This window comes from Leucoraja erinacea, chromosome 8, assembly GCF_028641065.1.
Source record: "Leucoraja erinacea ecotype New England chromosome 8, Leri_hhj_1, whole genome shotgun sequence".
NCBI classification, from domain to species: Eukaryota; Metazoa; Chordata; class Chondrichthyes; order Rajiformes; family Rajidae; genus Leucoraja; species Leucoraja erinaceus.
This window is the reverse complement of record NC_073384.1, coordinates 60650222-60666293: the sequence shown is the minus strand read 5'-3', so window position 1 is coordinate 60666293 and position 16072 is coordinate 60650222. Positions and strand designations below refer to the sequence as shown.

At 40.6% G+C, this 16072-nt stretch overlaps 1 protein-coding gene across 15 annotated transcripts in view; it reads left to right on the top strand.

Moving 5' to 3' along the window:
* The window catches only part of nrxn1a (neurexin 1a), a 1388176-nt gene that overhangs the window by 1059653 nt on the left and 312451 nt on the right, over nucleotides 1-16072 (top strand). For all 15 annotated transcript variants that reach the window (XM_055639808.1, XM_055639806.1, XM_055639818.1 and 12 more), the window contains one exon: nucleotides 6790-6971. In XM_055639808.1, the coding sequence (XP_055495783.1) occupies nucleotides 6790-6971 (182 nt within the window). The remainder of the gene's footprint in view (nucleotides 1-6789; nucleotides 6972-16072) is intronic.

Below are 16072 nucleotides of genomic sequence, written 5' to 3'. Positions count from 1 at the left end.
CAGACCATCGAGTTCTTATTGGCATTACTCCCATTTACCAGCACTTTGCCCGTAACCTTCTTTGACTTGGTGATTCAAGTGCTTGCCCAGAGAGTTGTTCAATGTAGTTGTAGTAAAAGCCTCCACCATCCACAACTAATCAATTTGTAGCTTATGATTACTCTCAATCGACAAGTGTGTTCATTTTTGCACCATCTGCAAAATTGCTTACCATACCTCTGACATTGATAGTCAATTGTCCATGTATATGACAAACTGTAAAAGGGCCAGCACAGGTCCTTGTAGTGCATCATTAACCATCCGCTCCTATCATAGAAAACACACACAAACACACCATTGCCTTCTATTACCATGAAAATTTTAGATTCAACGTCAATTTCCCTAAGATCCTGTGGACTCTCATTCTTTGGGCCATGTGTCCATGTAGGACTTTGTTAAAGACATTGCCGGAGTCCATGTAGACTATGCAACCACACTGCCCTCTTCAATATATTCGGTTACCTCTTTGCACATTTTAATCAAGTTGATCAGACTGGATCTTCATTTCACAAATCCATACTCTTGATCAATCCCTGCTTTTCCCAGTGCTGATCAATCCTATCCCCAAATTTCATTCTCTGACAAATTTCCTACCACCGATTTAGACTCACCATAGTAAAACTTTGACAATTCACAATCAGATTATTCACAAATCCCAACAATTCGGCATCTGACTCAGAAAATAATTTGTGCTGGATTCTCTTTCCACTCACCATCTCCCTGCTCCTTATGCTCCTGTTCCACTCACTAACACTACGGTTCCAACACTTTTGTTAAACTTGCATGGCTCACGGGATAATTTATTGTAGTACGGCCAATGGTATATTTAAAGGTTGTTGGGATATGAATGTAAATAACATCTAATTAATTGTCCAGAAAATCTGCTAATGTGGCATCATAAAAAGTCCCAAACTTAACAGAATATTATTGCACTGCAGTTGTTTAAGAAGGAACTGCAGATGCTGGAAAATCGAAGGGAGACAAAAATGCTGGAGAAACTCAGCGGGTGAGGCAGCATCTATGGAACGAAGGAAATAGACAACGTTTTGGGTCGAAACCCTTCTTCAGACTGATGTGAGGGTCGGGGGTGGGGGGGGAGGGAGGCGGGAAGAAGAAAGGAAGAGGTGGATCCAGTGGGCTGAGGGAGAGCTGAGAAGGGGAGCAGAAAGTAGGGACTACCTGAAATTAGAGAAGTCAATGTTTGTACCGCTGGGGTGCAAACTGCTCAAGCAAAATATGAGGTGCTGCTCCTCCAATTTACAGTGGTCCTCACTCTGGCCATGGAGGAGGCCCACGGCAGAAAGGTCAGATTCGGAATGGGAGGGGGCGTTGAAGTGCTGAGCCACCGGAGATCTGATTGGTTATTGCGAACCGAGCGGAGGCGTTCGGCGAAGCGATTGCCAAGCCTATGCTTGGTCTCACCGAATTGCACTACACTTGGTTTATCTCTGTCCTCTTGAATAAAGGTACCACATTTGCTGCCCTCCAGTCATAGGGTACCTTACCTGAGGCCAACAAATTCTGCCAGGACTCCATCAATCTCTTCACTTGCCTTAGGATACATCTCATCAGGCTCTGGGGATTTTGTACACATATAAGCCTGGTATTTTTGCTAATATGTCCCCCTTTTAAATATGTTCTAACTGATACCTGGCACCTTGAATTCCCAGGCTACAATGTCATTCTTTTCAGTGAATGCACATGTGAAATATTCATCGCTCGCCTACATCCTTTGACTCCAGGCACAATTTTCCATTTTTTTCTTAATGGGGCCTACTCTTTCCCTAATTACCCTCTTGTCCTGGAATACCAAAACCATTTTACACGTATATTTTCTTAATCATGCATGCCAGTGACATTTCACGCCTCCTTCTCTTTCCAACCCTTAATACCATGCATTTGCTATCTGTACTCTATCCTTATGGGTCACATTCATCCTTAACTTCAATTTCACTTTTGAATTACTTCCACTTTTATGATCTGCCTGCAAGTAACTGCTCCCATTTTACTTTTGGAAGGTTCTTCTCTCTAATCACATAAAAATCCACCTTTGCCATCATTTCAAGATTTTAACTTCCAGCCTGTTCTTATCCTTTTCCCTCACTATCTATCTCCAAAATGCTCTCCCATGACACTCCTAGAACTGGCCCATCTCCAATCCCTATGATTAGATCTGTATTTCATTTTCTCGAGAAGGACTATCTGCGTTCTGTCTCTTAATACTTTTCCAATACATTTCAATAATTTTGTTCCCTCTAGACTTTTCACAATGAAGCATTCTCAGTTAATATTGGAGAATCAATAACTCTATAACATTGGAGAAGTTGAAATCCCTCAAAAGCACTATTACTCTTACACATCTCTGTGATTTGTCTATGTATCAGCTATTCCATGTACCGTTCACTGTTAAGAGATATTTGGTACATCCCCAGCCAAATGATGCGAACAAGTCATGTTAGTTTATTGTCATTTTCACCAGGGTGCAATGAAATCCCCACTTCACATGAAGCTTAGAATAAGCAATAAATACAATAAGTATGCAATAAATATGATGAGTGCAAGAACAGCAGAATGGTGCAAAAACTGCAGTGTAAACTGAAATTGAACATAAAAAATAAAGTCAACAACAGAATAACCATAGAGGCATTTTTCAGAGACTTTTAGATGGGCACATTAATATGGAGGGATATGGATTATGTGCACACAGATGAGAGTTGGTCTTGGCATGATGTATTGCACAGATGTTGTGGACCTAAGGGCCTGTTCCTGTGCTGTACTGTTCTATGTTCTATGTAACCAAATGAAGAAGAATTAAGAGTATGTGGCAACTCCTCTGGGAAGGTAGTGTGAAAGAGGTGATTGGCTCAACAGTTTGATAGCCTTGGGAAAAAGCTGCTATAAATTCTGGACATCTGGCTTACAAGCTCCTGTATTTTCTCCCACAAAGTAGAAGAGAAAGAAGTGAATAGCCAGGGTGGTAGGCATCCATTTACTTCCACCCGTCCTGAAGCACCAATGCGACTGTGATGGACTGGGCTGTGTTCACCTCTCTCTGCAGGTTCAGGCAGTCAAGAACAGAGCAATTGTTCAACCAGGCTGAGATGCATTCCATCAAAATACTTTCAACAGATGCCTAAAAGCCTTGTCCCATGGTACGAGTTCATTCCAAGAGTTCTCCTGAGTTTGCCCTGATTCGAACTCAGAGATTTACGGTAATGGCCGCTCATCGGTACTCGGGGCTCTCATGGACATTTTTCATCATGTTGAAAAATCTTCACGAGTCTTCCCGTGCTTACCTGCCGTTAGCGAGTCTTCCCGAGTACCTGCTGTTAGCGATAAGAGACGTCCCCGAGCTCCGACGTACCCGCTACGTTCATTATCCGTACTTACCACAAGTTTGATTTTTTTAAACTCAGGAGAGCTCTTGGAATGAACTTGGACCGTGAGACAGGGCTATAAGAAAATAAATATGAAATGGAATACTTTATTGTCACATGTGACTAGGCACGGTGAAATTCTTTGCTTGCAGTCTTTTCCCCAGAGTAGTGGAATCAAGAACCAGAGGACAAAGGTTCAAGGTGAGGGGGGAAAGATTTAATAGGAAACTGAAGGGAAAACGTTTTTACACAAAGGATGATAGGTAAATGGAACGATCTGGCAGGTAATTGAGGTAGGTACTATCACAATGTTTAAAAAACATTTGGGCAGGTACATGGATCGGAAAGGTTTAGTGGGATATGGGCCAAAGGTGGGACTAATGTAGATGGAACAGGTTGGTCAGCATGAGCAAGTTGGGGCAAAAGGCCTGTTTCCACTCTGTATGATTCTGTGACTATAACACAGAGCACCTGCCATTTGACTGATCAGCTATTGTTCCAATTCACATCTTTAATTTTTAAGAATTACAATTTAAATATATTGTCAACGTCTGCTTCAACTTCACAGCTTGATATGAATTTTGATGATTCATCACTGGCATGGGGAACGAGAAGAAAACATTCTCATCATTTCCCATTGTTCTCGTGAGCCACAGGGTAGATGGCGAGGTCAGAACAACAGCTGCTTGCCAACAGGGTCTAACATTCACTTCAAAACAAAACCCAGTTCACACTGCGGACTTTTATGAATAATGCTCCATTATTATATACAATTTAATGATAAAATACAATTTACATAATTTGATACTTTATAGGTAAACTAGTTGCACAGACAAAAATAAAATCCATTTTTATGATATTTTTTATCACCATGATCTCTTGGTTTGGTAGCAACAGTGGTAGGTTGCGTGTACCACTTGACTACAGTGTGAAGTGGTAAGACTTGGATTCTTTACTTTTATTGGCCTTGTGAGATTGGAAGACTCTGGGGGAAATGCTAAACCAATACAAAGCACTTCCCTTGAGGGCTGCAGAAAAATAGGAGGGTGATTTATCCCTTCTCTGTCTCACGCACATTCAGGCATTGCCATAGAAGAACTGGATGTCTACTTCCCCACTCTGGCAGATGGGGAAATGCAGGTAGATCAAGAAAGTCAGCAAAACCAAATGGCTACGACGTGCATCATCCTCTGCAGGGACAGCATAAATTGTGCTTCAGTGCGGGATAACAAGAGTTTTAATTTCATCTGTCATGTGCAAAATAATTTGCAGTTCAGGCCCAAAGCATTAGCCATTACACTACATTGGCTTTGTAAACAGTGTCATTGATGAGGGCCTGAAAGCCAATTTCACGGAAGTGTTCCGCAGCGGTGAGGGAAGGGGATTGTTACAGTTTTGCATGTTTATGGTAGAGAAGGCACAGGATTGGGTTGGGTTGCTGGACTGGGACTTTGGATAATGGCCTGGTATTTGAGAGAAGTAGTTGGATTGGTGCTGGGGGGCTGAGAGAGACTGCTGGATTGGGACCAGACAAGTGACAAGAACACAAAGAAATAGCAACAGGAACAGGCCACCTGGCCCCTCAAGCCTGTCCTACCATTCACCATGACCATGGATGATCTTTCCCAGCTTTCAGCTTTTCCCGTCTGCTGGATACCATAACCATCAATTCCCAGGAATGTATTCAAAAATGTATCTGTCTCCACTTTAAATACATCAAATGATCTAGTCTCTGCAATCTTCCTTTTGTATCCTCTGCAAAAATAAATTTCTGTGCACCATTGAAGTGACCAGCCCCTTACAGCCATGTCAGCTGTTATACGGTCTTGCTAGAAAAGGGATCTGTGCGTCATTAAATGGTGGAGGTGCGGAGGTGCAACCGGAAAAGTGGGAAGTGGATGGCAGGATTGAAGGTGTGCCCATTAATAACTAACTTAAAGTGGATCTTCTTGGGTTCCAAGCACCAGACTATGTCAGCTGATGGGCGTCCAATTAAATTGTGTGGCAGCAGAGCAAGTGTTGCAATTAAAAGTTGTTCTGATGTTGCCCAATGGCAGGCATGACTGCTGGTGCTGCTTGAGACCGCTGGTGCTGCTTGAGAGGAATGCATGGGAAATTACATTAATCAGTGTACGTCTGAAATGGCAGTTGCATCATCTCCGTGACTCGAGACTGGAAACATCTGATGAAATTTATGGAGAGCTTCAAGTCAGCTTGAAAATCATTGTAATGTTTCTACATGCTGCAATCTTAATGCATGTAAAATGCAGGAAAGAAAACATTGCATTTTCTCGGGTTTCACTCAGAAATAGTGTTGAATTGTTCTGCTGTTTAACACATGTGGCAATATTCTGGCACTGCATAAAAATAATGTAACTATGTATCGACTATGTAAGCGATCATTAGGTACTGATTAGTACAGATCTCCTTTCCATGACCATGGGCCCCAGACTAAGGCTGAAGAGTAATTTAACAATAGGTATTGGTTTTAAAACTTTACTTATACATCTGATTATTGAATATACTTCATTTGAGATGGAAAATTAAGTATTTGAAAGAGCAATTTATTGACACAAAACCAACGAAAATTTGGTATTTGCTGCTATTTTTTTCAGGTTCACCTGTCTTTTCATCCCTGGCCTTTGTTCAATAATCTACCTATCAACCCCTCCCTTCCTCCCCCCCACCCCTCACCTATTGCCTTTTAACACCCATGCTCTGTCCTGCCCCTCCTCTGTTCTAGCTCTTTTTTCCCCCCCCCCCCCCCCCCCCCCCCCCCCCCCCCCCCCCCCCCCCCCCCCCCCCCCCTCACTCAGTCTGAAGAAGGGTCCCTACCTGAAACATCACCTATCCAAGTTTTCTCTCAGAGATTCTCCCTGACCCACTGAGTTATTCCTGCATGTTGTGCCTTTCTTTGGCATAAACCAGCATCTGCAGCTCCTTGTTATTTGTGTTTACAAGCTTTTGCAATTGACACCCAAATGTTAAATGTGTTTGGTCTGCATTTTGCTTAATGAAAAAAATAAATGAATGGAATTAAAATTATCTGATTTCACATTTTGACCTGAGGTGCACTCCTCTTACTTGTTAACTGTTTACCTACGTATGTGGGCAGGTGATCCCGAACCCTAAACCTGTAAGTTTAAGGTAAATGGCACAGAGAGAGCATGTTAACTTTTTAATTCAGGGGGCCCACCTGGATCCATCAAGAGGATCGAGAGTTACAAATTGGTCAGGAGGAGCCATGATATATATTATATGTGTTATGTTATATCTAGTCTCGTGTTATATTTAGCATACTGGTGAGAGTAATTTCTGTTCCTGTGCCGGAAATTCAAAAGTTTTGAATTTATCTTTGTTTTTTTTTCCACAGCTGGCACGACATATATCTTTAGTCGAGGTGGTGGACTAATCATTTACACATGGCCCCCAAATGACAGACCAAGCACCAGAGCAGACAGGCTAGCTGTGGGCTTTGATACGCATGTAAAAGATGCCATTTTGGTACGTGTCGACAGCTCTGCTGGCCTTGGAGACTACCTACAGCTTCACATTGTAAGTAATTGAATACAAATTGAAAATGGTTTGCCCTACACAGCAAAAATCTCACAAGATTTTATTTTCTTTTGTTTTGAATTGGTTTATATTGTTAACAATGGTGTCAGATTTAAATTAAAGTCTTACTGTGTTTATGCTGCAGTGTTTGGGAACTAAGTAGAGTAGGTTGATTTAGTGGAAGTACTCTCCTACCTCACGGATATCTCGGTAGTTTATTTTTTCTTGGTTTTGTATAATTTTAGAAGCAATGCGCATGGCAACCTCAAAGCAAATTTACTAATTCACTGAACCCAGCTATAAATTAAAAATCATTTTTTCTTTGTGAGATCTGTGAATCTTAAGGTAATTTGAGGCTATGTGAGACCTTGAACATCCGAGGTAGGCATGATCAGTGCCACAAAAAGCAGCACAATTCCCACGATCACTCACATTTTGGTTGATGATTCATCGTAAAAAAAATAAGTATAAATGCGGATTAAGTTCTCACAATATTTGATGATGTAAGAAAATCAGAGTCGATACATGTTAAATGTAAGTATTCAAAGCCGATGTGAAACAACTAATCTGCTTACAAGCTGTTTTATTATATTCTAATGGTTTAATTCTATAAATAACCAGACTGAAGACAATTATCGACTTTACAAAAAATACTTGATATTGAAATTTGTCACGTCAACTAGTTGTAAAAATTAGATTTTTAAAACTCTTGTTGAAATATTTGTGGCTTGACAGAGGCCGAGTATCCGCTAAGTATTAAGAAATTGCAGAGCCTCATTGATGTGACTTTGTTTTTCCACAAATATTGATAATTTACCCTGTCAATTAGAAATCAGAATCTTGCCAATACTAAGATATTGTTCAACAGTTAAGATTTAGTGTATTATTTGTTCTGACATGCTGAAGTGCAATTATGAAATTAGCTTGACCTTTCAGAAATCAACTGGTGAAAATGAGCTCCAGGGCAGGAGTAGAACATTAAAATATTTAAAAAAGGCAAATATTAAATAAATGGAGTGATAACTAATTGCATGTATTGCCATAACTCATACTGATATTTTCTTATTCAAGTTGGGAATCATTTCTACTTTATCACAATTCCTTAACCACATGTGTTCTACTGTTAAACATATTCAAACTAGTCATTCAGTTCACAAGCATCAATGGAACGCCTAAATGTCCACACCCTACAAATGAATAATAAAAATGGTTTGTTTTTGAAATTGGTATTAACTTGGAGATAACAATCATATGCATGATCTCAACATAAAGTACAGGACCATAATTGTCAATCCATGTACATGCACACAAAACATTTGAGTTATACAAAATGAAAATGTCTCTTCTATAAGAACAATGTTACTGTTTGACTGAATGCAGAAGATATTGGAAAACCCCCCCAAAAAAAACAGTTATTCCGAAAGTTGTGCAGGATAAATTACAAATGAGTTATTTGTTACTTTAAAAAAAAAAGCACACAAATGTCAAATATAACTCCTCACTATGGTCAACAACAGTAAGAAAAATGCATAATAGATTGGATAAGACATGCATGGGTGATCAATGCATGGAATTTCCATCACTGTTTGCCAATGAAGGTATCCATTTTACCGATAGTGAATTCTTTAGAGCCTTGACCCGAAACGTCGCCCATTCCTTCTCTCCAGAGATGGTGGGCACCATATCTGAGGAAGGATGTGTTGGCTCTGGAGCTTTCCAAGAATGATCCCAGGAATGAGTAGGTTAACATATGATGAGCGTTTGATGGCACTGGGCCTGTACTCGCTGGAGCTTAGAAGAATGAGTGGGGGACCTCATTGAAACGTACAGAATAGTGAAAGGCTTGGATAGAGTGGATGTGGAGAGGATATTTTCACTAGTGGGATGGTCTATGACTTGAGGTCATAGCCTCAGAATTAAAGGACGTACCATTAGGAAGGTGATGAGGAGGAATTTCTTTAGTTAGAGGTTGGTGAATCTGTGGAATTCTTTGCCACGGAAGGCTGTGGGAGGCTGTTTGAATGTATTTAAGGCAGAGATTGATAGATTATTGATTAGTACAGGTGTCAGAGGTTATGGGGAGAAGGCAGGAGAATGGGGTTAGAAGGGAGAGATAGATCAGCCATGATTGAATTACAGAATTGACTTGATGGGCTGAATGGCCTAATTCTGCTCCTATCACTTATGACATGAATTCGTCACAACAGCACCTGATCATGTCACCTTGATGGTTACTAGGTGATAAAAATTAAGAAGCTATCCATCTCTAACCCTGATGCCGATTCACAAACAAAAAAGTTTGGGAAACATGGGTGAAAATAGAACTTATGAACCAAAGGGAATTAACATTTTTCAGAAGCAAGTTTGTTCCGTTTGTCTGTTTGATGGACTATTTTTTTTTAAATTGTGCAATTCTTTCACACTGTTTATAGATCTACATGTTTTTTAAATGTGTTTTTTATAAACTGAAAGAAAAATCAATAGCTCCTTTCATGTTCACTTTATGGGTTTTAATCAAATTACATGTTTCTTCTTGGAGTTCCAATGCCAAATAAATGATTTGGACAATTATTTATGAATGTGAAAATTAGGTTAAAATATTATTTTGGGCACTGTGTTTAAAAAAAACTGTGTGTTTGAACAAAGTTTTTTCAGGTTTTCGATTAAAAATAATTTTATCCTGCAATTCTCTAAACCATGTTATAAATTTGCTGGTGCTTTTTTAAAAATCCAATTATCAATGTTCTGGTTAAGTTGATGGAAGTAAAAGAAGGTTAATAATTGTACTCTTGTGTTTGCAAAACTAGTGATCTGATTAATGGTCTAACAGTACTGTGCATCACTTAAATTATTCTTGTGCCACTTAATTGCCTGCATTTGTGTCTCTGTCTGCAACCTGCCTCACTTGGACAACATTAACTCCCTTGTACTGCTATCATGGGAGACTAATATTGTTTGGTTTTGCTTTAGTTTCTCTCCATGGAGCAATTCATGTGAGCATTCTCAGTGCTGTTTTCCTGTTCTCTAATTGTGTGTGCCTCTGCAAAACACCTGGCCCTAGAATTTCCACTCGTATCATCTGCGTAATCTGGATTAAAATGCCTAAATCAGCACAAAAGATTGCGGAAATTACAGCTTAAATTACATAAGGTGTAAATCCTGTGATCTTCAGTATTAGTTTCAAAATTATTTTGGTTACAGTGGCCCCTCCAACAAAACAAATCACGTAGCCAATTGAGGAAATGGGGACGAGGCGGAATGCTAATTCAAAGCCATTTCTCAGTTTGCATTACTATTCTCAAGTAGAGCACATGGTTTAAATATCTTTACATATTAATGCACAAAGAAACTAGTCTGTGTACTCTAATGAAATGCAAATAGTTTAAAAAGATAGTTTCAGTGAATTCCAATTAAGATTAGGCTCATTAAAACCTTATTTGTGTGATTACGGAACTGTATTAATAAAACAAAGATAAATTCAGTGGTGTTTATGGAAGCTGTTTACAATGGTGATCATGCAGGTATTTTCATCAGCTTTTTGTGTCTATCTTCAGTCTTATATTATGTTGGTGTTAATCAATGTCCTCAAGGATAAGATCCTCAGAAATTTTAAAATTGATTAATTTGGTGGTCTGATCCATTCATTTTGTTGCAGTTGAATAATTCTGAAATGAATGGATAGGTTTTATTGCATTTTTTAATTTATTTTTTAAATTGCATCTCAAGAATCTTTTACTTTCATTTTTTTTGTGTTTTCTTAAAAAAAAACAATAGGAACGTTGTTTTCACCACAGCTAACCTCTTGTGAGCTTATGCATCCTGACACTCCTAGTAGTTAAATGGTTGAAACTTTCAATTTATTCCTCTGTGTGAAGGCCTTTTCAGCCGTGACACACATGTCAAATGGTTTGTTTTTCTAGAAAGTGCTTGGAAATAATCTACCTCCTTCAATTAACAACTTCAGTCTCACGATCTTGATGCAGGTTGATGAAAGTGTAGATGGTATAAAAACCACGAGACACGAGATGCTGGAATCTGGAGCAAAAAAATGATCAACTTGCTGGAGGAAATTAGCAGGTCACACGGCATCTGTAGAGGGGAATGGGCAGGTGATGTTTCATGTCTGGATTGAAAAATGGAGGATAGATAGTCAAGGGAGGAGGGCACTCAAAGAGAGAAGTGGGTGGGGATAAAGTTGAGTGAGAAGGAGTGGGGATGCTGTGGGAAAGAATGGTGCGAGTCAGGGAAACTGGGTGGATAAAGCAAAAAGGGAGAGCAGGTTACCTGTATTTTGGAGAATTCAATGCTCATGCCATAATGTTTTAGACTACTGAGACAGAATATGAAATGCTTTCCTCTAGGTTACAATTGGCCTCACCCTGGCAGTGGAGGAGGCCATGGAAAGGTGGTTCAGTGTGGGAATGAGGAAGGGAATTGAAATGGCCAGCAATCAAGAATGCCAGATGGCTATGAATGATAAAGCCGTCGTCTACTTTGCGCTTATCTCACCGAGAATACACCACATCTGTTCAGGAGATTAGTTTTTCATTCCAGGATGAGAGATATCTTCCTTCAGTAAATACAGATCCCCTTCTCCCCATGTGATCGATCTCCATTTCACACATCTGCTCTCACCTCCCTCTCCAACCAGACAGAATAGGGGTTATGTCCTCTGCTCTTCACCTTTCACCCCACCAGCCTTCTTCGATATTTCTACCAGTTATAATGCCATTCAACCACCAGTTACATCTTCCTCTCCCCATTACTTTCTGTTTTCTGCAGGATCTGCTCCCTTCCTGGTGCAATTCCATTCCTCTGCAACCATCCCTTCCCACACTCCCTCCATCTCCCCCCCACTCCACGCATTTTCCCCTGCAACTTTAGGATATGCAACACCTGTTCCTACAAATCCACCCCACCACCTTCCAAAGACCCAAACAGCCTTCCCAAATGAGGCAGATATTGACATGCACCTCTCTAACCTCGATTGACCTCCTCCAATGCCAGGGTGAAGCCAAAATGAAAACTATTGGAATAGCATCTCATATTCTACCTCGAAAGTCTACAACACAATGGCATGAATGTTTGAATTCTCTCATTTCAGATAATGTGGTCCCTCCAAACACCCAGGTTCTTCCACTCACAGCCTTCCATCTCATCCAATACTCCATCCACCCTATGTTCGAATCTATCCATGCCACCCTCCTTTCCTATCAGATTCCATCATTTGCAGCCTCTGTTTCCCTCCAGCAATCACGTCCCAGCCTCTACTTACCACTGTTAATTCCATCTCTCTCCTGTTATCCCACCCCTCTCTTGCCCCACCTGACTCCACCACTGATGCTCACCTGGGTCCACCAGTCACTTGCTAACTCCTGGACCACCCTCCTCACCTCATATACTGGCTCTCTCCCCTCCACTGAGGTTGTTTGGCCCGCTGCCTTCCTCCAGCTATTTTTTTTGTTTTGTTCTTTGGCATCAAAATAATCGGATCGGGTCAATCTTTGATAACGGTAGATCAATGATGGAAAGATTGAACTGCACCATAAAAATAAACTCAACCCTGTGCCAATCGGATCATCCTTAAAAATACTGCCTATGCATTTTGACCTCCATACATCAGGTCACATCAAAACCTTGCCTGAGGTATAAGCAAAACAAAAGGGATGCTACTTGATATTAACATGCAACAACTTAGATGTTCAAATCTGAGCGGTGATTAAAACCATTGAATATTTGTGCATTCAAACTGAAAATGCAAGATTGCATTATTGTTCCAAGAATATGATTAATTATCTCTTTGAAAATGTGATTTTGAAGTAAATGTTATTGGAAATGGAATGATATACAGGGAGTGATTTACAGTGAGCAGAAATCAGTTTATACCGTGGGAGTATTTCATAATAAAGATCTACTATTCCATGAATCAATTTTTTTTTCCAATTGTCCATATCATTTTCAGGCCCTTCTCTATAATAATCAATAATTTCATGGTTGATGACATTTCAAATTAAAGTGGAATGGAATGAGATGGAATGAAGGGAAAAGAAGAAGAACAATAGACCAAAGTGATAAATGAAGCTTTAATGGCATAGAAAATAAGATATCACAGAAGAGATAAATGTCCCGTCATAATAATTCAGGTGGAGGCATTAGAACATGGAACATAGAACAGTACAGCACAGCATAATGCCAATTTAAACCAATCCCATCGGCCTACACGTGGACTAAATTTGCCCCTTGCTCCCTGTTCATGTGCCGATCTAAATGACTTTTCAACATTGTTGTTGTATCTGCTTACACCACCACCACTGGCAGCACATTCCCGGCACCTACCACTGTATATTAAAAAAAATGGCCACTCAGCCTTAAAATTAAGCCCTTTAGTCTCTGATATTTCCACCCTGTGACAAAGGTTCTGACCATCCAACCAATCTATTCCGCTCATAATTTTATATACTTCTATCAGGTCACGATTCAGCCTCCTACAATACAATACAATACAATACAATACAATTTATTTGTCACTTGAACCTCATAGAGGCTCAAGTGAAATGTTGTTTCTGCAGTCATACATACAAGAAAAAAAAAGACCCAAGACACAACACAATTTACACAGACATCCATCACAGCGCATCTCCACCTCGCTGTCATGGAAGGCAAAAAAACGTATCTCTCCCCTGCATTTCCCTCTCCCCCCGATGTCAGAGTCAAAGTCAGAGCCCCCGGCGGGCGATAACAATTGTCCCGCGGCCATTAACGCCGCGCTGGGTGATGCAAGGCCGCGCTCCGGGTCTTGTTGTTGGAGCCCCGGGCGGGCGCTGGCAAAGTCCCGCAGCCGTCGAAGCCACGCCGGTCCTCTCTGCCTGACGAAGTCTTCTAACTCCCTTTCCTATTCCCACTTCTGTCCTTGGCCTCCTCCACTGGCAGAATGAGACCACGTTTAAACTGGAAAAACATCACCCCATATTTCTCTTGGTAACCTACAATTAAACTGCATGATCATTGAATTGTCCAATGTTCATGCAAGCCACCTTATTTCTCATATCCCCTTCCCCCTTGTGCATATCTTTCTCTCACAAACAAAGAGGATCATTGCTCATAACCCTGTTCCTCTCCCCTTCCTTTATCCACTCAATTCCAGCTCTTTCCTACTCCAAGCTCATTTCCATTTATCACCCTGCTCTCCCTTCTTTGTCCATTTCAACATATATCCCTCCCTTTAAGTTTGCAGTTATTTCCTCTTCTCCCTTCCTTATTAGATATCCTTCTGAGTCTATTGCACCTCCAGCTTTTGTCACTGCCTCCACCTATCTGCCAATCACCCCTTATCACCTGGATCCACCTTGCCAGGCTTTGCCCCAGCACAAACTATTTTTCAAGTTTCTTCCCCTCCCTCCTCCCCCCACTCCATCAGTCTGAACAAAGGTCCTGACCCAAAACATCTTTTGTCCATTTCCCTTCACAGATGCCTCCAACAATTTGTTTTTTACTCAATATCCTGGTAAATGTTTTTCCACGCCTTCTCCAAAGCCTCCACATCCTTCCTGTAATGCAACAACTGGAACTGCCTACAGTGGTCCAAATGTCTGCATTTTTCCCCAACTAATTGACTTGGTGTGTAATGTGAACTTTGGAAAGGTGGAGATCGAAATAGTTGTCAAAATGCAATTATAAGCTATAATTGCATTTTGAAAGACCAGAGTTGATGAGAGATAGTTAGCATAGATTTGTGCATGGGAGATTGTGTCTCATGAATTTGATTGATTTTTTTGAAGAACTAACCAAGAAAGTTGATGAGGGCAGTAATCAAGACTTCATCAAGGCCTTTGATAAAGTTCCCTATGGTTAGCTGCTCTGGACAGTTGGAGTGTATGGGAGAGTTAATTACCTTGATGCAGTATTAGCTTCATGGGAGGAAGCTGAAGATGGTGGTGCAGGTAATAAAAAACATTTAAAAGACACTTGAACATGGATAGGAAATGTTTAGTGCGATCTGGATCAATTACAGGAAAATGGGACTAGTTTAGCTGGGGCATCTTAGAGTTGTGCCAAGGAGCCAGTTTCCATCCTGTATGTGACTGACTCATAAATGTTTATAAAATGTATATGCACCAAAGACAACAGCATGAATTGTTTATGAACATTCCAATCCCACCATTCGACCATAATTGATAACTTCACAGTCATGTACACTAAAAATTGGAACAAAGCTAGATTTCAAAAGAATTGTCTCGACCTGATACATCGCCCATTCCTTCTCTCCAGCGGTGCTGCCTGACCCGCTGAGTTACTCCAGCATTTTGTGTATACTTTCAAAAGATCATCTTTTGTTCAATACTGGATAATATATATTTTTTCCGGTAACATGGATTCCTAAAATTTGTGTCTATATTTCACTTAAGAATGTTGCAGAGATGAGAATTTATCAGCTGAGTAATCAATACCTTTGTATGCATCAGTGAAAAAAAAAGTGAGCTGCTTGCGTTTGCTGCTGAACTCCCAGAAATTTCACGCTTACCTTCGTAGATTTCCAGTGGGAAGACGGAACGAACTGGCACCACCAGTTGCAAGAGCCTTCGGCATCATAAATCCCATGATGTGAACAGGCTAGAGCAATCCACAGCTGCAAACCTACTGAATAAATCTTTGACAGCTGTCCAAGTCATATGCTCTGACTTAATCGGCCATCAAGCTATGATGAATGTTTCAGACATTACATGCAGCCATTTCCCTCTTTAGTAATGAATATGGATACTCTCTTTGTGCCAGGTTTAACCTGTGGTTTCATCATTGTAGGTGATGAGAATTCTGACACAATTACAAGCAGTCGTCCCATATTTTATGCTGAGAGATACTTAGCCAAAGATGGGCACTTTGGGAATTTGAGATGCTGAGGCAGGAATTGCAATATATGTAGGCTTGATACTTGAAAGGCCCAGCAGCCAACAGCACTGCAAGGGGAAGACTGCAGGAATGTGGTGGGAGATACAAAAAGAGGAACTGTTAGTCATAGTCATCGAGTGATACAGTGTGGAAACATGCCCTTCGGCCCAACTTGCCCACAGCAGCCACATGTCCCAGCTACACTGGTCCCATTT